Here is a 23,062-nt window from a genome sequence, read left to right as displayed (position 1 = left end):
CACATATTCAAATCCACAGTCCTTCTGGTCAAAACTAGAATCTCTCAAGATATATTCATGCGAGAATTGGAATATTTTTCCTATCTTTTGCACGAGTTCTTGTACAGCTTAGAGTTTACAGTAGGAAAGGCCCCTCAGTTAAGCAAGTCTTTTATTTGGATAATGGAAGAAGCAAATGTGGTTGCCGGAGATGGAAAGGAAACTGCAGTCACAAGCTCCCTAAGTTGAAAGTACTAAGACTGGATGGACTTGCAAGCATGATTGTTTCTGCCCAGAAAATTTTCATTCAAGTTGGCCAGCTTTGGAAGATTTCACATAGACAAGTGCTCGAATTTGAGTATGTCTTTCTACTGAAGTTGTATCCGTACGAGATCTACAAGAGGTTATATCTTACTTCAATTGTATCAAGATTTTCTTGAAGTCTTTGCCTTTGTTTTTTGAACATTTTGGTTAAGAATGAACATTTTGGAATTTAATTAAAATTCACAATAAAAATTCATACTTTTAATGATTTATATTTAGTTTCTTTATCAGAAATATTATGCAGACATTGTTTTTAATTAAATAAATATTAATAAAGTTTTTAATGATTTTAATAAACATTGATTTATATTAAATATTAATATAGAAATATTGGGTGTCATCCGATTGTATATTCCTACTAAGAGCATTTGAGTAGTGGGGCCACAAATAATTTATTATTTATAAAAAACTGTTAATTTAATAATCTAATAAATTCAATAATATATTTTTACTTTATTTATTTAATTTTGTGAATCAATGAATAAAACTAATGGATGACTTTATATTATTTTTCTACTTTTAATGTAGGATGTTATAAAATTTGATAGATGAATGTGATTGCTTTCTCCAAATTTGCGATTCTAAGGATTGGCAGTTCAATCAGTTGTACGACACCTTCTTTCTGGACTGAAGATGGCTTCTTCAAAAATTTGGAAGAATTAAGTATCAACAATGTGGAGTAAAAGTGTTATTTCCGTTGGAAGACGAGAGCAACATTTATTCTCACTCCCTAATTTGAAAACATTGGATTTGAGATATTTGCCGAACTAGAAGGTTTATGTAGTAAGAGTCCTACGCTTGTTTTAAGCCTGGAGAATCTTACAACTTTAGTTCTCTCCATTGCGATAGGCTGAGAATATCTTCTCACCTTCTCTTCTCAAAATCTGTCGCAGTTGCAAGTTTTGAAGATCTATGATTGTGGTGAATTGGAGGAAATCATTGTTGAGAAGATGAAGAGAATCAATTATATTCTTCCCAAAATCTCTTCAAATTGTTGTTGTAGGATGCCCTAAATAAGACGTTGTTTTGCTACACGTAGCTCCACGTCTTCAAAAACTGAAACAGATATTTGTATATGATAACTCTGAATTAGAAGAAGTATTTGGAGATAAAGTGTTGCTGACGTCAGTAGCACAAAGAAATCGTGCTTCCTCAACTTGATTGGCTGTATCTCACCAATTACCAAGTCTCACCAAGTTGTGCCCAGTGGTTATCACTTCATATTTCCATCTTTGAGTCGTGTATTGGTAATTACAAGAGTTCCCAAGATGAGTACAAGATTTTCCATGGGTGAGACAGATTGTGTGCATGCCAAAGCAAAGGTACTTACTCCTTTTCAAATCCTTCCTCTTCTTCTTATTATTATTATTATTAAAGATTTTGTGTCAAATTTTGTTTAATTCTTCTTAGAAACGGAGTTGGGTCACAAATGTAATTTCTTAATTTATTTTTTTATTTTCATTTTTCACTTGTACTTGTTGTTTTCTATGATGTCACAAAAAGCTTATTTATTGGTTTCCGCAGGCATTGAAAATGGGCAGCCAAGATCAAATTGCAGAGTTCCCTTCAAGCCTTCCATCAATATCAGGCACACGAAGTTTACCGCTATACATAGAAAATGATGAGCAAACCTAGGTAATATGCCTGTATTTTAGTTTTCTCCATTTTTGTTGTGTTCTTGTTGCTTTAATTTATTGATGAGCAGAGTATCCACCAACTGCTTGTGGAAATCCACACGTAACTCAAAATCTTAAAAGTTCAAAACATAGATTATGGCTATTCTTCTAATTCAAATTTCTTTTGATTTTGATTAATTCAGTTTAAGTTCTGTTTAGGCAACTTTATAAGTGCTTAGTTTTACTTGCTATGTAGCAACTATATAAAGTCCAGTATTCTTCTCCTTTTCAGTTAGTGAAAATGCAAATTCTCTCAACTCTCTTTTCTTTCTTCTTCTCTGTTTTCCATTTGTTCTTCTTGGAAGAAGTTTGTTCAAATAGAAAGCCCAATATATGGGAAAATCCAGTTCTATTCAATTTGATGTGTCTTTGCTGCTTATCTGCACAATGCTACGGAGTGCTTCATCAATTTCACTTTTTATGCATAAGCTTCCTCAATTTCATTGTGATTTTTATTTATATTTACGAATCAGTCATGGCTTATTATGTATGCAGTATCATTACAGCAGTCAATTTCACAATGTAAAGGAAGTGAAGCATCCAGATTTTCTGTCTTGTATGCAACATCTCCCTTGGCTACCTAAATTACCGGCTTTGACTCTACTGTCCTAAACAATCTAGGCCACCATTATTTTTTGTGTGGCATTCCTATCATCGTGAAGCGGGACAGAAGTTGACATCATGGTGACTCCAGCTTCTCGGCGACCAAGTGCCGTTCTAGTTATCCTTCATGCCTTCAGCATCCTCCCCATTCCCGCACCCAGTCCTTCTTTCAACACGGCTTCATCTCCTCCATGTTTTAAGCTTTTGCAGGCTTTGGTTTGCCTTGCCATTTGTTGCAGCACTATTTCACATTTTCCCGAACTGCAGTTTTGTGTCTTTTGGGATTATTCTCTTCATACCTTGTGCTATTTGTTCTTTTTTTGCTGAGATTGTTGGTGTTGGATTTATGAAGTTTATGATGTTTGTATGACTCTTGTTGCACTAGAGAAGACTTTGTATTCCCATTTATTTTGGTGATAGTAGAATCTTTAATCGACTAAAGTCCCGTGGTTTTTACTCCTTACTTGGGGAGGTTTTCCACGTAAAAATTTGGGTGTCATTGATCTTTAATTTTCAGTAGATATTTATGGTTTTGATTATATTCACTCAAGAAAGAAAGGGATGTTGGAAACTAGGTTCCCTAGAATAACGGATCTATTTGCAGGAATGACGAGTGTTGCGGTTAGAGTAAGTTTGATTAAGCCAAGCAGCAGCTGTAAGGAGTTTAGTAATTAAGGTCATTTAAGTATTCTCTCAACTCTCTTTTCTTTCTTCCTCTCAAATTTTTCATTGTTCTTCTTTGAAGAAGTTTGTTAAAAAGAAAGCACAATATTATGGGAAAATCCAATTCTATTAAATTGTTGTGTCTGCAGAATGCTATGGAGTGCTCCTTAATTTCAGTTTTTTATGCATGAAGCTTTGTTTGTTCATTTTTTGTTTGAATACTCTGCTTCTTCATTTTAGTTTATTTTATGTTTCTTCAAGCTATGAGTAATCAGAAGAAATGGTATGTACATTGTTTAGTGGAAAAGTAGCATAAATATGAATTATCTATCAATGCAAAACCTATACATTATTACAATTTCATCAAATGCAGAAAGATCCCGTTATCATCCGAAAACATACGAAGGTGGTAATCAATCCAATAGAAACTTGATTGATAAACCACCAAATAATTAAAGAAATTATGAGAGAGTCTGGTTCATAGAGGAAGCATTTACATTTGTATACAAGCATTTACACTGAAAGATTGAATTTTTCAAATTGTTACGATAATTTTGACGCTAAAATATGTCATATCTTTACTTGATATCTTCCTTAAAATCCCAAGCACGCAAAAACCCTCCAGGTGTGAAATAACTTTGATTTTGTGTTGAAATGTTTCGTTAATTCTGGAAATACAATGTCATGTTTTTATATATAACTAATGCAGGCCTTTTCTTTCTTCTTTTTAGTGTCTTTGCCTTTAATATTATATTGATTCATTTATCTTGAACCTTATCATCTTTCTTTTCAAGGATTTATTTAATTTTTGGTAGAATTAGTCAATGTTCGTATCGAGCTGTAAGCTGCACCACACTCAATATCAAAAATCAGCTATGTTCTGGATAGTGAAAACTGAAGATAATCTTGTGAAATCATTTATGTTGAGCTATCTGTGCTGATGTAATACGTGTACCTTGGAATGTATAAATAAATTTCCATTTTCATGATTGCATTGTGTATCCTCTGTAAAAAGATATCCATTCATCTGGTTCATGAGTAATCAAGTGAACAAACAAATTGGGCACAATGATGTCAATAAACCGGGATAAGAACGAGAAAGAGAGAGACTTGAACAAATTCCGACAGTTTGGTTATGGTTCTCATATGGGAAATAAACTCAGAGAGATCTAAAACTTGGAATATACAGATTACTCTTATAAACACAAAGCCACTCTGTCATCTAATCATATAGATACCCACACACACTTTATCCATTTATAGAAGAAATGATGATTGATAATCTGGTGACAGAGATCTCCAACCGCGTTTCATTATACCATTTCTCTCCAAATACAAAGTAGAATCCCCAAAGACTAATCTTTTGTATAGCCTGATGTGAAGGTAGCTCCATAACTACTTGCTTATGCAACGAAGGGATGGCCCAATAATGGATAACTATTATAGGCTACAAGATGGGAAAGACTAATCTGCTCTGTCTCATCTCTATAAGAAAATTAAAACGTGCCAAAACCAATAATAACCAAAAATAATGAGATGTGTTTTGGCTGCGTAGGTAGACAACGACAACTTTGCCTCTCTCTGTACACTCCTCTTGAATCTTGACTGGAGTTTGAATCTACATCAAAGATCACTAATCAACTTATTATGTACACTCTAATGAAACCCTTGTGGTTCACCCAATCTTTTATATCAAGCAACCGTATATAAAACCTTATTATATAAATGAGTAAAGAAAGGAACAAGAAGAGAGGACTTTTATTAACAATGAAGATGATTTGATGGATCAGCTCACATGCACAACATATATATAGATTTTAATTAGCACAAGCGACAGCAGCCATCCAAGTTGGACAAATGGGCAGCCTTAATTAGCTCATCTTTTTACACAAATATTAGACTATATCATTCAAACTTCACCAAGTAGACTTTATCGCCTTGCAAATTCCCTTTCTTTCAGCTTCATCAACAGTGGATTGAACAAAATTGAAACTGTGGAGAATTAAATTTATATGTTTTGAGTGCGTTGAACCATTCAATCTACCACCTACATATATCCATGTTGTGAACAGTTATTTTCTTTAGTGGTTGGAAAGTTGTTGAATGGCAAACTAACGTCCCCTCAAGTTAAAAGAGTGATCCCTTGCTTGATTAATTAATAAAACACCGTCGTCCTGTTAAGTCTAACAGGTTCTCCCACGTATAATGTCGGTTGACTGTGTAATATAAGAATGGGTGAAACCCTGATCGAATATATGATTTGAAAAGTTTTACAAAGTTAATATTGAACGATTATAGACATAAAAGGAGAAAATTGATGAATTAATGAGAAACTATACAGGAAATCGGAGTGGAGAGAGAGAAACTTGGACAAAATTTACTCTTTTTACTCTCAACAAAACCTTGGTGTCATCATATGTACCAACAAAACTATCTATGGAACCCTCCCTAATTTTCTCCTCCATCCGAAAATAGAGCTAGAAACATCACTGATCGTAATTCATTCACTGTCTATAATCAGATGTCCCCTCCGTGTCAATTCACTTCAGGAATGCTCTGAAGAGCCGGCCGCCATGACCGGTGATGCGACTCGTAACGATCACTGACTTTCATCACTGGACCAAAACTTGCTGCACTGACAACTCCTTTACGTCCACCTTCCCAGCAACTCCTCCATCTGCTTCTTCGTGATCTTGATCTTCACCTCCGTCGTTCCCGTTGTTGAAGACGACGTAAATCCAAGCTTATAATTACCCCCATCGCCACCACCTCCTCCCAGTAGCCCTCCTCCTCCTCCTCATTTTCAATCCCTTCTCACTCTTTCACTCGCCAATGAACCCCAGTCCTCCCCCGCCCATTGCATAGACGACGATTCATGCCTTAAACAATTACCCATAAAACTGTTCTTGATTTTCTTTTTTCTTTTGTTTTTTTATTATTTTGTTTTTTTGCGAGGATTTGGAAATGGGAAGGGGGGAGTTATTTATATCAAGAGAGAGAGAGATGGAGGAAAAGATGGAGGATGATGGTGGGAGAGAAGTGGCAGAAAGAGTCAAACCTAATACGATCCACGTTGGATAATGTGTCTCGACATGGCAGTGATGAAGTTGACCTCATCACCAACTATTCCGGATTGGCTTCAACTCGGTCGATGGGAACTATCAAGCCGCCGATCAAGCTTCTTCAGCCGTCGGTGGCTACAAGCTCCAAGCTGGCTCCATCTTCGTCTTCATCAATCCGTATAATAATTAGGGTTTCACATTTTATTTTATTTCTTTTGATTTAATTTTGCAAACTTTGATTGTATTCAGTTTTTTTGTTCAAACAAGGAGTGCCATCTAGATATTTCAACTAAAATTTATTTTATGGAATTTATTAAATTATATTGATCTATTATCTTTTTTCATGATTTTCTACATATTTTTCACTTGTTTTTGTTGGAAATAATATTTATTCAAATACGGAGTGCGATATAGTTCTATTAAAGTTTGATCTAGTAGTAGTATCGTCTTTTCTTTATAAGGCAATCCCATTATTTCTTCATTCTAACAATGTTTTATACAACTAAATGTCTTCTTGATAAGTATTCTATTGTCATTATATATGTATTTTTTTTCCTTATAATCCAAAAATCTTTCGACCCATTTATTAAAATAAATGACTTTTTCCCACCCAAGTTTTGCCTTAATGACACTTACCATCCAAAAAGTTTCAAACTACCACATTCTCATCTCACTTTTTATATGTTTATTCAAAATATACTTTACTTTTTCAATTGGCATTCGATGAGTTATCAGGAACTAGGGTAAAGAGTTTTTATAGAGTGAAAGCTGTAGATCGATGGTGATGATCGATTGAATATTCACTATCGGAATCATCAAAATCAACTAAAACATAAAACTCTAACTTTGTGATGATTGAAAATCGACTAGAAATCAAATACCAATTTTGTAAAGAAGAGACCAGAATTTCAAATACTGTGATAGAAAATTTTGCCGCTAAGTAAATTAAATTTAAACTCGTGACTTCTAGAAATAAAATAGTCAAAATTTTATTTTATTTTTTTTTTTTCTAATGAAAAGAGTCATAACCATCAATAAACAATAAACTATTCTTACATTCAAAAACTATAATAAAATAATGTATTTGGTAACCTCAAGTAACTAATGTTAATTAATCATCTCCTAACACTCATATAAAAACCCTAAAAAATTCCTTATTCAAAAGCACTTCCAATTCCAAACAAGTCCCATGAGTCAAGGCAGGTGTCCGGTGCACCCAAACCCAACCAAGCCATAAGTCGATCATTTTTTCTCTAAGCCAAGCCTTAAAATTTAAATAAAAAAATAAGGGCTCGGGTTTTGAGGTGTGAAAAGGTTTGGGATGGAATCTTTACAGCTTAAAGCATGTGAACACAAATGGTTGAAAGGAATCTTATTTGATGCCTTTTCTCTTTCACGTGTCTCCCGCCCTTTTAAATAATCATTATATTCAATTCTATTAACCACCATTACTCCAATTTGGGTTTAGTCTTATCCATGATTCTTTTCATGAGAAATTTTGAAAATAAAAATGGGTTCATTTCCATGTCAGTGGCGTAGAAAAATAACACCCACTTAATTAATTCATGCTAAATAAGTATTGGATTATTTGCTTGCTTCTTCCATCTTATACCTAACCCAACGCGTTTTCCTGTCTCATTAATCTTAATTAATTTCCACTTGCAAAAGCCAAAACTTGTATGTATGAGACAGAGAAATTGGAAGAATCAAAGATACAATTTCAGTTGCATTTCCCATCCATCCGGTATGATTAATTTATGATCTGTGAACTTTATATCAATTTACATATTCTCATGTTTATCGTCTGATTTTAGCTTTTCCCAGAAAAGACAGAAAGTGAGACTTGTTTGTTTTCAGTAACATTAAATTGGATGATCTTGATTCTTTTCGTGATGTTTTGATCTTATTATTCTCTGTTATTGTTCATTTGCAGTGCTTTGCAAGTGTCTTTGAGCCCAAGTAAATTACTGTTCATTGTACTGGATATTTCCTTAGAGAAGAAGGTAAGTTCAAATGGTAGGAAAACTAGTTCTAATTTTCTTTTTTAAGATTTTCAAAATTTGTATTATAGGATTGATTTAATATTAAAATAACTTAATTTCTTAAATAATTAATTTTACATTTAATCCCATGTTGTGCCAAGCACCTAAAAATAATAAATTTAATTCACTCTGGGAAAACCATCGATCGATCAACCGATTTGTTATGATCTTTAAACTTTGATATAATAATTTACTTTTATTTGTCCATGATTATCTTATACTTTTAGCCAGGACTTGTTTTTAGCTGTTTTATTTGTTGTTAGTTACTTGCAAGGCTGATTGAGGATATATTCGATTACAGAAGAAGGTGAAGAGATTTTGTAAATATCTAAAGATCTGAAGTTAATTTTCATGTTTCAATACGATTACTTAATAATCTTTGAACATCATGTGCAAAATTGATTATTCATTAAAATACTTACTTTTGCTAATGTTTATTTATTCTCATTATACCTTTATCAAACTCATATTTTATTGGTTTTTGATTTATTTCAATAATTTCAGTAATTTCGTTTATTAGGCAATATAATAAAATTGAAGGTAGAGACAAGCAAATGAGTTGGGCGTTGCTAGTTTTGATTGTGTGTAAGGGATAGTGAAGTGGAGTTCTCGTCGGCAGCTTTCATACTGGATGCATTATGCTTTTCCATTACCTCTAGTTATGTTGTTTATGGAGCTTAGCAGTTGTATATCAGTCAGTGACTAGAAATCTTATCCCAACACGTGTAGCATTCATATAAAATTGAAGTGGATTTGTAAAGATTGCTTAAAAAAACCCATCTCTGAACCACTAATTGAAGCAAGTGCACCTAAGAAATTAAATTGTAACTATTAAAGATCAAGGACAGGCCACAATTACAATGTTCTAGTTGCACCAATTCCAATGTACAAATTGATTAAAGGATAAGAATTTGTAATGTTGATCTATCGGAGCTTGGACTAAAATGTGTGGTTTTTACTTGGTTATGAAGCTAGGCTTTACAAATTGTGACCTCGCATTCTCAAGCTTGTAAGGGATAGGGATTTTGCAAATATACAAACATCGGTATCTATTGCTAAGGTGGGTTTTCAAGATATATAGCATATTCATCCTATTTTCAAGATATAAATATAATTTTTATCCTAATTGTACCATTAACATATAAATACACAATTCATTATTCTTTCAGTATTACCAAGAATTGTATAGTGAATACTTCATTAAATGATTCTACGTGCCATTGATGTGTATGTTCACTCGTCTTCATGCTAATAGTAGGTAACAAAAGTTTCAAGTCTCAAAGTGATGTGTTTTTTTCTAGGTTGCAACCTTCCATTTAGGTATGATTTTTTTAAGATTTATGAACTTTGTTATTGTTTGTCTTATGGTTTGTGCTAAACTAGACATGTTAGTTCTTCCACTTTCAAATGTTTTAATTTAATTTCTAAGAAAGAAAAGGAAAATTAAAAGATTAAGGATTAAGGATGATATAAGATATATAAACACTTGTATGTACTAACACCCCAATGGCCGATTGAGATTCTATATTCATAACTTTGATTAGCTAGGTTGTTGTCTATCATTTGCAGCTCGTTTGAGAATTTTGTGGTGATATCTATCTAGTGAAGTTTCAAGAAGTTATTGAAGCTATCTCTTTACTTGAGAAAGTAAGGAACATTTTTTCTTTTCTTTTCTTTTACATTCACTTTAGGTATAAATTTGCTTTAGCCCCTATAAGTCAAAATCTTGGTTCCGCCACTCAGTATTGCACATTCAATTGAGTGTTATTATAGTCTATAGTGATTTGGTATTAAAATTATTAGGCTTTTTGGATTACAAATAAAAAAATTTAAAATTTTAATGACAAGTGTGCATAGAATATAAGTATCAAGTGCATCTTTTTTTTTTTTTTAAGTGAAAACAACTTTATCATTAATTTTTTTTGGTCATCTCTGTGAATACAAAATCTAACTCTTCTTTTATTGTTTAGATCATTTAGGTGGTTCATTATTTTTCAAGTCAAACTCTTGCTTCTTCGAGATAATACTTTTGAAGTCAAATTGTCTCCTCAAGGTAGGCTTCACACATTGAACTCTTATAATAGTTTAATGCCATAATATAATATCTTCTCATAAGTTATTCTTAACATTGATACAAATTTTTTAATGTTATATATTTTTTTAAGTCCGAAGGTATATGTTAGTTGATTACGTAAATTGTTAATTTGTGACTTTATATCTTAATTGATGAACTAATTGGAAGGAATTGTTAAAATTTGTGTGAAAATGTTTAGGACTTACTTTATATAACCTTTTGTGGGATCGACAAATATTAAAATTTTGCATGGTTATCAAAACTATCATACTTCTATCATATAGATTTATGGTACTTTAATAAAGGGATTTGATAATATCATGGATAGGGGTGGCAAACAGGGTGGGTCGGGTAGGGATCGCCAACCCCATCCTCGTCCTCATCCCCATCCCCAAATTAGACAATTTGAGGAGGGGGCTAGTATCCCCAAGCGGAGATCAATATTTGATACTAATATTTGTGAGCTAGGGATAGTTAACTGAAAGTCTATGTTGGTGTTGAGGTAATGAATCACTTTTCAGATCTTGCAAGATGTTCATTAATCTTCATAAATCTAATCTAATGGCTCATGTGAATTGAATCTTGTAATTAAATTTTGTATTTTTGGGTGATCCCACAACTTTAAGAAAACTCTTTATCTTTCAAAGAGATTTCAAATAGTATTGATCTTGTATTTTGAAAGAGAAACAACGTGAATTCATCACAAACTTTGAATTTTCTATTACGGAATTGAGAATTAATTAAGTTTTTTGTTATGCGTGAAAACTGAGTTTATTGGTGTAATATTGCAAGAGAAGATTTTTTTCTTCATTCAATTCAATAGAATATGAAGGTTTAATGAGAATTTTGGAAGAAATTACTAAAATTTTCTTTAAGTAGATTAATGGCTATTGCGTGTATGGGTTACAGTGATTGAAGAAAGAGACAGAGGGTTTCTCTTTGTTTACCAAAATAGCATTCAATTTATAAGAGTAGTGACATTATTGAGTGTAAGTTACATGTAAACTCTTTTTACTCAAATTTATATGAACCCTTAGATTAGATTTAGATGAAGGGTGGTTAATTTGTGTCTCATTTTAAGTTAATAATTTGTGTTACAATAGTCTGACCCTAAATTAATATGATAATTTTTAATGAGGATAAAATAAGTATTTCAGTGGTCAAAGTCGATTAATCATAGATGGACACTTGAAGAAAAAAAAAGGGTAAAATTTGCTAATTTTTCAAACTATCGGACGAAATGGTAAAAAGTTCTGAAACGAGGGGTGAGAAAAATATTGAACAAAAGAAAAGGTGAAACACTGTCATTCGGACTTTATAGTTTAATACAGAAGTCTTTACAGACTTGGTGGGTCATTCCACTTAGAAAGACAGGGCCAACATTCATTGCGTATTTCTCAAGCTGACTGGACTAAAATGGCTTTTTTTTTTCTTTTTTTTTTTTATTATTATAACTTTACTCTTTATCCTGAAGTTGGACTGATTTTGAATATAATGTGATAGAGATTCATTTGCAGGAAAAACATCGATCACTCAACTGATTTGGTATGATCATTTATAATCTTTGAACTTTGATATAATAATTTACTTTAAATGTGTCCATGATTATTTTTTGCTTTTAGTTATTTCATTTGACGTTATTTACTTGCAAGACTGATTGAGGACATATTCGATTATAGAAGAAGGTGAAGAGATTTTACACTAAAGATCTGAAGTTACAAGATCAGGTGAATTTCGTGGATACAATTTTCATGTTTCAATATAATTACTTAATAATCTTTAAACATCATCTTGAAAACACTTACTTTTGTTAATGTTTATCTTTCTGATTTTACCTTTATCAACCTCCTGTTTAATCGATTTTCGATTTATTTCAATAATTTCAGTAATTTCTTTTATTAGGCAATCTAATAAAATTGAAGTGAGGGAAAAGTAAATCAGTTGGGAGTTGTTAGTTTTGATTGTGTGTGAGGTATATTTCACTTGATACTGTATACGTGTATGGGATAGTGAACTGGAGTTCTCATCCGCAGCTTTCATACTGGATGCATTCTGCTTGAACATAAGGTAAGAAAATTAACTTTTATGCTTTTCCATTCTCTTTAATTATGTTGTTTTAATGGAGCTTAGCAGCTGTATATCACTCAGTGATTAGAAATCTTATCCCAATACATGTAGCATTCATGTAAAATTGAAGAAGAATTGTAAAAGATTGCTTAAAAAAACCCACCTTTGAACCAATAATTGCTTCAAGTGCACCCTAGAAATTAAATTAAAACTATTAAAGATCAAGGACATGCCACAATTACAATGTTCTAGTTGCACCAATTCCAATGTACAAATTGATTAAAGGATAAGAATTTGTAACGTTGATCTATCAGACTAAAATGTGTGTTTTTACTTGGTTATGAAGCTAGGCTTTGCGAATTGTGACTCACATTCTCAAGCCTGTAAGGGATAGGGATTTTGCAAGTATAAAAACATCAGTATCTACTGTTGAGATGAGTTTTCAAAATGTATAGCATATTCATCCTATTTTCTAGATATAAATACATTTTTTATCCTAATTGTAACATTAACATATAAATACACAATTTATTATTCTTTCATTATTACCAAGAATTGTATGTTGAATACATCATAAAATGACTCTAAGTATCATTAATGTGTATGTTCGCTCATCTTCACGCTAATAGCAGGGAACAAAAGTTTCAAGTCTCAAAGTGAGGTGCCTTTTTCTAGGTTGCAACCTTCCATTTAGGTATGATTTTCTTAAGATTTATGAACTTTGTTATTTACTTCTATTACTATTTGTCTTCTGGTTTGTGCTAAACCAGATATGTTAATTCTTCCACTTTCAAATATTTTAATTTACAATTCTAAGAAAGAGGCAAATTAAAAGATTAAGGATGAGGTAAGATAGATAAACAATTGCTTGTGCTAACACCCCAATAACCGATTGAGATTCTTTATTCATAATTTTGATTAGCTAGTTTCTTGTCTATCATTTGTAGCTTGTTTGAAAATTCTGTGGCGATATCTATCTAGTGAAATTCCAAGAAGTTATTGAAGCCATCCCTTTACTCCAGAAAGTAAGCTAACATTTTTTTCTTTTCTTTTCTATTTCATTCTCTTTAGCCTCTATTAAGTCAAAATCTTGGTTCCGCCACTAAATATTGCACATTCAATTAAGCATTACTATATAATTAAGTGTTATTGTATTGATTTGGTATTAAAATTATTAGGATTTTTGCATTAAAAATCAAAATTTTAAAATTTTTAATGACGAGTATGTGTAGAATATAAGTATCAAGTGCACATTTTTTTTTTTTTAACTTTTTGTAAACAACTTTATCATTAATATTTTTTGGGGATCTCAGTCAATACAAAATCTAACTCTTCTTTTATTGTTTAGATCATTTAGGTAGTTCATCATTTTTCAAGTCAAACTCTTGCTTCTTCAAGATAATACTTTTGACGTTAAATTGTCTTCTTAAGGTACTGTTTCGCACATTGAACTCTCTTATGATATTTTAATGCCATAATATAATATCTTTTTAAATATTATTCTTAACATTGATACAAATTTCTTAATATTATATATTTTTTTTTTAAGTCTGAAGGTGTATGACTTTATATCTTAACTGATGAATTAATTGGAAGGAATTGTTAAAATTTGTGTGAAAATGTTTACGACTTACTTTATATAACCTTTTGTGGGATCGATAAATATTAAAATTCTGCATCGTTATCAAAACTATAACACTTCTATCATACAGATTTATGATGCTTTTACAAAGGGTTTTGATAATATCATGGATAGGGGTGGCAAACATCCCCGTCCCCATCCCTGTCCATTCGAGGATGGGGCTAGGATCCCCAAGCGGGGATCAAGCATTCCAATAGGAACCCAATCCTTGAATTTAATTAAAAAAAAAAAAAAGTATTTTTTTTTTACTTAGGGTATGTGTTTTCATCCCCCTTCCCGAAATCAATTCAGGGATGAGTTTTCATTCCCATCCCCTTCTTGTCTTCGAAATTGACATCGCTTCATGGAGATAATTTTAATCTTTCTAGGGGGCCATTAATCATTCTTTTCTTTTAGTTTGATAAGTCAACTCTCTGAGCAAACGTGTTTGAGTGGAATGGTATATATTACTAAATGTATTTGTTTTCACCACTTATCATTTATGTCAAAACAATTTTGGTGTTTAGGTTATTTGTTTTTTCTGAATTAAAAAAAAGTTAACAATTGTTACTTAAATTTGAATACGAAAATAATGATGATAAAGATTCAAATTAAATTACTAATTCACCCTTGTATTACTATCAAATACACATAGATTTTACATTATATTCTGAAACAAATTACCTTCATTAATGATTAATTAAAAAAAATTTCATAATTCATTTTAAGGGCTGAACATAAAAAATATCCAATTTTTGGAAATCTTTCAACTAAGATCTCTCAAATCAATTTATTTTCTATTTTATTCTAGTCATCAAAACAATTTGGTTATTTTTAATTTTATTCTTAGAAAGAAATAAGATAAATAATTTTCTGTATACTACATTTTTTTNTAAATACCCTAGTTAAGTAATAATAATGAACCTTTGATTGAAAAATCCCAATATATCCCTACTCCACTTAAATTATAATTCCCTTATTATTAAGGCTAACGTTACCTCATGATGGAAGATACAGAGGGAGCAAGAAGAACCGTCCAAGTTTAAACGGAAATAACGTTATCACTATTTGGAAAGGGTTAGTTTTTGAGTAGTTGATTGAAGATATTTGACATTGACACGTCATGGTTTACACCAACCGAAAACAGAACAACTCTCAAACTAATCTAATTACAACAACAATTGCCTCAGGGTTTGAACAAAGTACAACCACACCCAGGAACTTTGAATAGTAACGTATTTTACCATTATACCCTTTATCTAATTATATATATAAGTATATATATTCTTTTCATTTTTTATTTCTGTAATTTATACTATAACTATATAAATAGTAATATTTATTAACCAATTTTATATAATAAATTATAATTAAAATAAACATATGAATAGTTAAATAATAATTTAATTTTATACAATAAACTAAAAATATAAATTAAAAAAACCTTAACTTTAATTAAAATCATAGAGTTAGAAAATGAATAAAATAAAATAGGAGAGCAAAGTATAATAAAATAAATGATACTTAACTCTTCCAAACAAAGTTTTAAAGTTCTATATTTTTTTTTCTGTTTTTATGTCTTCAATTTATATATGCCCAACAATAACTATATTTTTTTTTTATCTTAATTAGAAATCTATCATTTTATAAATATTACAAAAAAGACATAAAGAATACTTAATTGTCTTCTTCACATTTTTGTATCATTTTGTTTTAAATTTTTACAATTCATGTTACATGATTATATTTTTTTAATATAAGCTCATGCTTACAATTATAACATTATTGTAAAACAAAATCAAAGATGAGATGAATTCATACAAATTTTTTTTTTCCAATAGTTGTAAAAATATTAAAATATGCATTTAATGATATTGACTAGAAATAATGGACAAATAATTTGCACAAACAATAATACACTTCCTAAATTTTATATCTAAAATGACATGTTATCATATATAGTATTGACACTCAAATAAAGTTATAATGTATTAGATAACATGGCTAGCCTATATGTTGACACATTATTTGACATGTGAAATTTGTGATAAATATTTGGGTGAGTAATATTACTATAAGTATAAAATATAGATTTGAAATGTGTAATATGTGAGAAGAGAAAATATAAATAAAAGAGTTACAACATTTTGTAAATAGGTTGGTTTATATAGTTGTACAAATTATAATAAAGTAAATTTAGAATTGGGATCTAATAAGAAAAAAAGTGGGGCAATAATACTATCCTTTATATATAGTTAAAATAAAAGTTAAAAAGAATATAATTAGACAAAGGGTATTATAGTCTTTATTGGTAAAGCAAGTAATTTTGGGTGCATTTACTTTCTCCAAACCTCAAACTGACCAAATAAAAATAAAACAAAAATTAGATATTTAATTTAAATTTGAATAAGAGAAAGTGACATTAAGGGTAGAGATTTAAAAGTGGTGTGGGGTCCAATGACAAACTGGTGTCTAGCTGGCAATTAGTTCTGACAGACTGTTTCTTTCCTTGTCCACCTCTCTCTCTCTCTCTCTCCTCCTCCTCATTTTAATAACTCCTTTCTTCCTTTCTTCCATTCTAATTTTTTTTTTTTTAACATTTTTTCTTCTTCTCCTTCTCTTTCAATAATCAGTTCAAACTCTTTTGTCTTTTTCATCTTTTATTGAACTTCGATTATGGCCGAGGAGACACAAAAGCCGGCAGCTGCTTCTGAAACCCCTTCATCAACTGAACAAGTTGTTGTGGCGAAACCCATCACTGAGAAGGACCCACTTCCTCCTGCTCCTGAACCTGAGCCTGAGGCTCCTGAGACTGAGAAGCCCACCACTGAAGAAGCCATCGAAGAGGCTATTGAAGCTGAGAAATCATCCAAGCCTGTTGACGAAGATAAGATTGCTCAATCCGCTTCTTTCAAGGAGGAGTCCAACGTTGTTGGTGAGCTTCCCGACCCTGAGAAGAAAGCTCTTGATGAGTTGAAACAACTTATCCAAGAAGCTCTCAACAAGCATGAGTTCACTGCTCCGCCTCCTCCTCCACCCGCCAAAGAAGAAGAGAAGGCTCCTGAACCAGTCCAGATCAAAGAGGCTTCTGAAGAAGCAAAACCCGAGGAAGAAACTGAACCGAAAGAATCCACCAAAACGGAGGCTGAACCATCTGGTATAAAATATTTATTTTTTTATCACTTACAACTAATTCATGTATTGAATCATGTATTCACATCATAGTTGAATATGTTACAGCGGAGGCAGCTCCAGCTGTTGTTGAAGTTGAAGCAAAAGAGGAGGAAAAGACTGCACCACCACCAGCTGAGGCGGCGGAGACAGTGGTAGTTGCTGAAGTGGTTGAAACTGTAACGGCTGTTGTTGATGAAGATGGTGCCAAGACTGTTGAGGCTATTAAGGAGACGATAATTCCAGTTTCGGCTCCAGCTACCGCGGAAGAGGCGGCCCCAGCTGAGGTGACTCCCGCAGAAGAACCTAAAGAAGAAGAGGCGATTCCTATTCAACCCGAAGAGGTTTTCATTTGGGGAATTCCACTTCTGGGAGATGAAAAAAGTGATACAATCCTCTTGAAGTTCCTGAGAGCCAGGGATTTTAAGGTCAAGGACGCTTTCACTATGATCAAGAACACCGTTCGCTGGCGAAAGGAGTTCGGTGTCGATTCTCTGCTGGAAGAAGATCTTGGAAATGAGTGGGATAAAGTGGTTTTTATGCATGGATTTGATAAGGAAGGTCATCCTGTGTGTTATAATGTGTTTGGTGAATTCCAAAACAAGGAGCTGTATCAGAATACTTTTGCTGATGATGAGAAACGCACCAAATTCTTGAGGTGGAGGATTCAGCTTTTGGAGAAGAGCATTAGAAAACTTGATTTCAGTCCAAGTGGAATCTGTACACTTGTTCAGGTCAATGATCTTAAGAATTTTTCTGGACTCAAGCGGGAGCTCAGGCTGGCTACCAACCAAGCTCTGCAACTTCTTCAAGATAATTATCCTGAATTTGTTGCTAAACAGGTACATGATCCTCCCTTAATTTTGTCCATATAAAGCGTAGTTGGTTTTATGTATATGTTTTTAACAATTCTTTCTTTATTTGTTGTTGTTATTGAAAGGTGTTCATCAATGTTCCATGGTGGTACCTTGCCTTCAATAGGATGATTAGCCCTTTCTTCACACAGAGGACGAAGAGCAAGTTTGTATTTGCAGGCCCATCCAAATCTTCAGATGCCCTTTTCAAGTATGTGCAAATCCTTCCAATCTGTTAAATGGCTTGATCATTGATGGTTGCTACTTGCTACTTTATTAATGAATCTTTATAACTCCAGTTATTGAATATTGATCATTTATATCACTGTGTCTGTGGTTCCCACTCTCCTTTCATTCCCTCTTATTGCTATATTCAGTCTTTTGAGTTGGGATTGGCCTCATCTAAGAACTTTTGGTGACAAACAGATACATAGCTCCGGAACAAGTACCAGTTCAGTATGGTGGACTGAGCCGGGAGGGTGAGCAGGAATTTACAACTGCTGATGCTGTCACTGATATTATAATCAAGGCAGCTGCCAAACACATTATTGAATTCCCAGCTGATGAGGTAGTTTCACCAAACTTAGACCTAGTATGCTTATAAAAAACTCTATTTTCGCATTGACTGCTAGGGTTTAGTGACAACTCGATTTGTTTCTAGGATGCATTGTGTTTGAATTACATGTTGATTATGTAATTTGCAAAATTTGCAGAAGAGCATTCTGGTTTGGGAACTTCGAGTTCTGGGGTGGGATGTGAGCTATGGAGCTGAATTTGTGCCAAGTTCAGAGAGTAGCTACACTGTAATTGTTTCAAAGACAAGGAAGGTTTCACCAACTGATGAGCCGGTTATCTCTGACACTTTCAAAGTTGGCGAACCCGGCAAGGTTGTGCTCACCATTGATAACCAGAGCTCTAAGAAAAAGAAGCTCCTATACAGGTCCAAGACCAAGCCCTGCTCTGATTAAACCCTTGAATGAATGATTACTCAAATGCCTTTCTGGAGTTTCAATATCTTATCAACTAGAAGGCCATTGCATTGCACAATAAGAAAGGGTTATCTTGTTTCTATAATAGAGGGTTATTTTTATTTTTATTTTTTTGGGTTGAAATTTAATTTAAAAAGTTGGGGGAATTTCATTTATATTAATTTTTTTTTTCCTATTAGTTTTGGGGACTTTGGTGGTCTGGTTTTGGCTGGAGATGTGTGTGGAATGCGGACAGAAAGTCTGAAATTATTCTTGATAGTAAATGCTTGTAAAATTTGTGTAAATTTTATTAAGTTGTTTATTACTTGGTGTATGTTTATTACTACATTTTGTTTCATTTATACAATATTGCAGTTGGCAGTCATGTCAAAATATGATAAGGTTTTTGTTGATTTGTTCACATGATAAGATCAGTTTTCTAAGATTGCCATTTTTGACCATGTGGCATGGAAAATAATAAAAGTATAGTTTGCTTATGTACCAGAAATTATTCATAGAAGATGATTGAAAATTCGTAAGAAATTTGAAACTAAAGAAGACGGAAATTCACTACTGAAAAGGGTCATTCTCTCATTAAGTTTTTGGTATTAAAATAAATGACAAAGATGTAATTTGATAAATATTTATTAATCCTAAAGTCTAACGATAGAATGACGCCAGAATGGTGGTAATTTTGTTTGAATATAAAATATAAAAATGAATATATTTATTTATCATTTAATTATTATTGGAATATTTTATTAAATTGAATGAAATAAATGGAATGAAAGTGGTGGTGTAAGTTGAGAATTTAGAAGGTGAAATGTTAGTGGATCAATGGAGGAAGTTTTAAGAATTGGAAAGTGAAAAGGTGAAAAATAACGTGGAATTTAATGTTTTATTTCACTTTGAGTAGTATAAAAAAGTGTTTTTCCTCTTTTTTCAAACACACCTGAAAAAAAATTTGAGAGTTATTTCAATCTCTTATTTTCTTTCTAGTTTTTAAGGTCTTCTTTTGTTGAAGTTAAGACTTTATTCAGTTTGTTAGAATAGAATAGTGGTGCTTCTCTTGCTATTCATCTGTCGTTGTATCTTGGGAAATAGACGCTGCTCAAATCCTTGTGCACCCGAGTGAAGAAGGCGAATATGTTTTAAGGAAATTGTGTTACACAGGCCTCGCATTCTTTCTAAGGTTGTATTCTTTAGATCTCATCCTATCATTCTGAAAGATTTTTTACACGTGATCAAATTGTTGGTATTGTTAATTTTATTGTATTATCTTTTTATTTTATTAATAGTTAATTTTATTATTTTATATTAAAAAGATTTATTATTTGTTGTTACTAATATAATAATTGATTATTTTATTATAACAATATTTTTTCATAATAATTATTTGTTTGAAATTTCCTTCCATCTCTTGCGGATAAAGATATGATGAAACAGCACGTGACTTTTATCCTTAAAATTAAGATGAATTTGACAAGGGGGACCATACAAACGTGTCAAATTCTAGTTTAGAATTAGACATGACAACAGTAAATGTGTCACAATTTGTATAAAATAGAAATAGAAGGCAAATTCAAGTAAAATTAGGTTTGGAATTGGAATTTGTATTTGAATATGTCGATTCCTTGGTAGTTTGGGTTCTAATGATTATCCCCACCACTCCACCACCTTAATTAAAGGTGTGATTGCCTAACTCATTATCAAATTTCAATAATCATATTACCCTAAAGGTTCAACCTCAGTGATAATATTCTAATATTTTCCTATTTTATTCTAATCTTTCAACTTTATACTCGTCTCTAATTTTATTTTTTTTTTTTTTTACCACCGGTTATTCGGGTCAATTTGTACTTATCTTAATTAATTTTTAAAGTTCATTAAACACCTTGTTCAGGCCAGCTTACACGTATTTTAGTTAATTAATCAAAGTCCATTAAATATCTTACAATTCTAAAAGATTAAGTAAATCACAATAATATTGTAGTAGATGGTCCCAAGATTTGAATTAAAAAACTCAAAAAAGTAAACAAACTTATTTAACAACTAGACCAATCCATTGGGGTTAGAATTCTTTGTTTTTGTCATTTTGTATCAATTTATTTGTTTTTTATTTCGATTTTTAAGTAAAGAAAATAAAATCCACTTATTTCTGATATAAGATTGTTTAATAATTAACATACGTATTTAAAATGGTTAAAAAAATAATGTAAAAATACAAAACTTTCTTTATGATGAGGTATTTGATATTTTTTTTGACAATGTTGTTATGTTGTTACTTCAATGTAAATCAGTACCGTAGGAATATACGATATAAACCTATTTATTATAGTAAATATTGATGAAAAATAGTTTTTAGAAGAAAAAAAATCGCACTTGTATTTGGTTAGATAAATGTAACAGAATTTTCTAATATTAAATTACTAAAAAAGAAATGTTAAGAATGGTTATTATGAGTTGACCGCGAGGGCACTACACCACGTTCGGGATTCATTTTCTGCATTGCTTCCACCACGAGAATAGCAACCAAATGCTTAATAGTATATATTATAATTTTTAAAACTTTAGAAAAATGGAAAAAGACTAAAAGAGTATTAAAATTTTGAGTTTTTTTTGCAATTCTAAGAAAAATTATTATTTAGTCATTCATAAACTCCTTTCAATAATATGAGTAATATGCGATAATCTATTATTTTTTTCAAGGTTTATTGAGCACCCTATAAGGGGGTGTTTGTCTGAGCTTATGAAAATTAGCTTATAAGCAACAAGTACTTATAACCTAATTTTAGCTTATAAGAATTTGAAATTTTAAACAATTACGTGTTTGGTTAAAGTACTTATAAGTGACTGATAAGTAGTTGACGTGTTTGGTAAAATGTGGCTTATAAGTATATTTTATTATAAAATGACTAAAAAATGTACTACATTAAACAATGGTATACTATGAAATTTTAAAATTAAACAAGGATAATGTGGTAATATACTTGATCAAATTAGCTTATAAACACTCTGCTTATAAGCCAAAAAAAAAAAAAAGTACCTCCCCCCAACTTATTTTTTTTGGCTTATAAGCTCAACTTATAAGTTCAAAAAAATTATAAACAAACAGGTCAGCTTAATTTTAGAGCTTATAAGCAAGTTTGACCAGTTTATAAGTTTAGACAAACACCCTCTAAGTCTAATGGGTCAAATAAATTACAGATGTGATAAGTGACAATTTTGTAGGGACTAACCTAGCAGTTAAGGAGGTTTGCTCAATTCCTTAAATTTTTGAATTCAAACTTTAGAGTTACCTACCACAATAATATTGTGGCTTACATGATTCTTTAAACTCGTAATTTGTTTAATGGATTTCGAAAATTAGTTAAGATACACATAAACTAGACCCAGATACTTTAGTTACCCAAAAATAAAAATAAAAAATAAAAAATTTAGAGGTTTTATTAAATGCACCAACCATATGCCATGCTTAGATCACGAATTGTGTTTGTGGTTGTAATTAATGATGTTCAAGTCATGACAAAATGGCCAATTTAATACTTGTTTTGGCCTTGTTTGAAAGAGAACAAGTCATTATAAGTTCAATGAATATTTCACAATTTTGCCTCTGCCTTCTGCTATATTATATTAAACCGAGGGTGACGGAATTTTATTTTAAAAGGTTATTTTAGTCTAAAACACATAATTTGGGCATGATGATAGTTTTATAGGTAAATTAATTAAATTTAAGAAAAATTAAATAATTATTTATAAAATCTGTTTTTTTAGGGCTTAAATTAAAATCTAATCTTTTCTTAATTGGTTTAGTATGAAAGACCTTTCATCCAATTCTTACTATTTTCACTATAAAAGCTAAAGTCGACTGAACTCTAATGCTCTAGAGTAGACACTCTTTTATTTAATTTCTTATTTTTATAAAGTTCAAAACATTCCTCGTTATGAGATAATAAAT

At 31.5% G+C, this 23,062-nt stretch overlaps 1 protein-coding gene and 1 long non-coding RNA gene across 6 annotated transcripts; both read left to right on the top strand.

Moving 5' to 3' along the window:
• Positions 1-11,890: 11,890 nt before the first annotated feature.
• On the top strand, positions 11,891-13,964 carry LOC116137248. 5 transcript variants are annotated; one of them, XR_004129162.1, is made up of 6 exons: positions 11,891-11,968; positions 12,103-12,150; positions 12,326-12,490; positions 12,841-13,184; positions 13,438-13,515; positions 13,839-13,964. It is a non-coding gene; the product is annotated as an uncharacterized LOC116137248 (long non-coding RNA). The 5 variants fall into 5 exon arrangements; XR_004129161.1 differs by having other exon boundaries at positions 12,837-13,184; XR_004129159.1 differs by having other exon boundaries at positions 11,904-11,968; positions 13,123-13,184.
• A 2,723-nt stretch (positions 13,965-16,687) lies between these two features.
• LOC116137234 (patellin-3-like) lies at positions 16,688-19,489 on the top strand. Its single transcript, XM_031422912.1, has 5 exons — positions 16,688-17,268; positions 17,352-18,124; positions 18,223-18,347; positions 18,563-18,704; positions 18,850-19,489. Exons 1-5 carry the CDS (start codon positions 16,788-16,790, stop codon positions 19,102-19,104), a joined length of 1,776 nt encoding a protein of 591 aa, XP_031278772.1. The 5' UTR covers positions 16,688-16,787; the 3' UTR covers positions 19,105-19,489.
• Positions 19,490-23,062: the final 3,573 nt, after the last annotated feature.

Source organism: Pistacia vera, unplaced genomic scaffold, assembly GCF_008641045.1.
Source record: "Pistacia vera cultivar Batoury unplaced genomic scaffold, PisVer_v2 Contig321, whole genome shotgun sequence".
In the NCBI taxonomy this organism is placed as follows: Eukaryota; Viridiplantae; Streptophyta; class Magnoliopsida; order Sapindales; family Anacardiaceae; genus Pistacia; species Pistacia vera.
Note: the sequence above shows the minus strand (reverse complement) of the source record. Positions and strands in the feature narration are given on the sequence as shown.

Excerpts from the sequence above, each read along its gene's own strand:
- LOC116137234 (XM_031422912.1), top strand. The coding sequence starts at position 16,788 with ATGGCCGAGGAGACACAAAAGCCGGCAGCTGCTTCTGAAACCCCTTCA. Across the intron at positions 17,269-17,351 it reads AACGGAGGCTGAACCATCTG|CGGAGGCAGCTCCAGCTGTT; the intron begins GTATAAAATATT and ends AATATGTTACAG. Across the intron at positions 18,348-18,562 it reads TCTTCAGATGCCCTTTTCAA|ATACATAGCTCCGGAACAAG; the intron begins GTATGTGCAAAT and ends GGTGACAAACAG.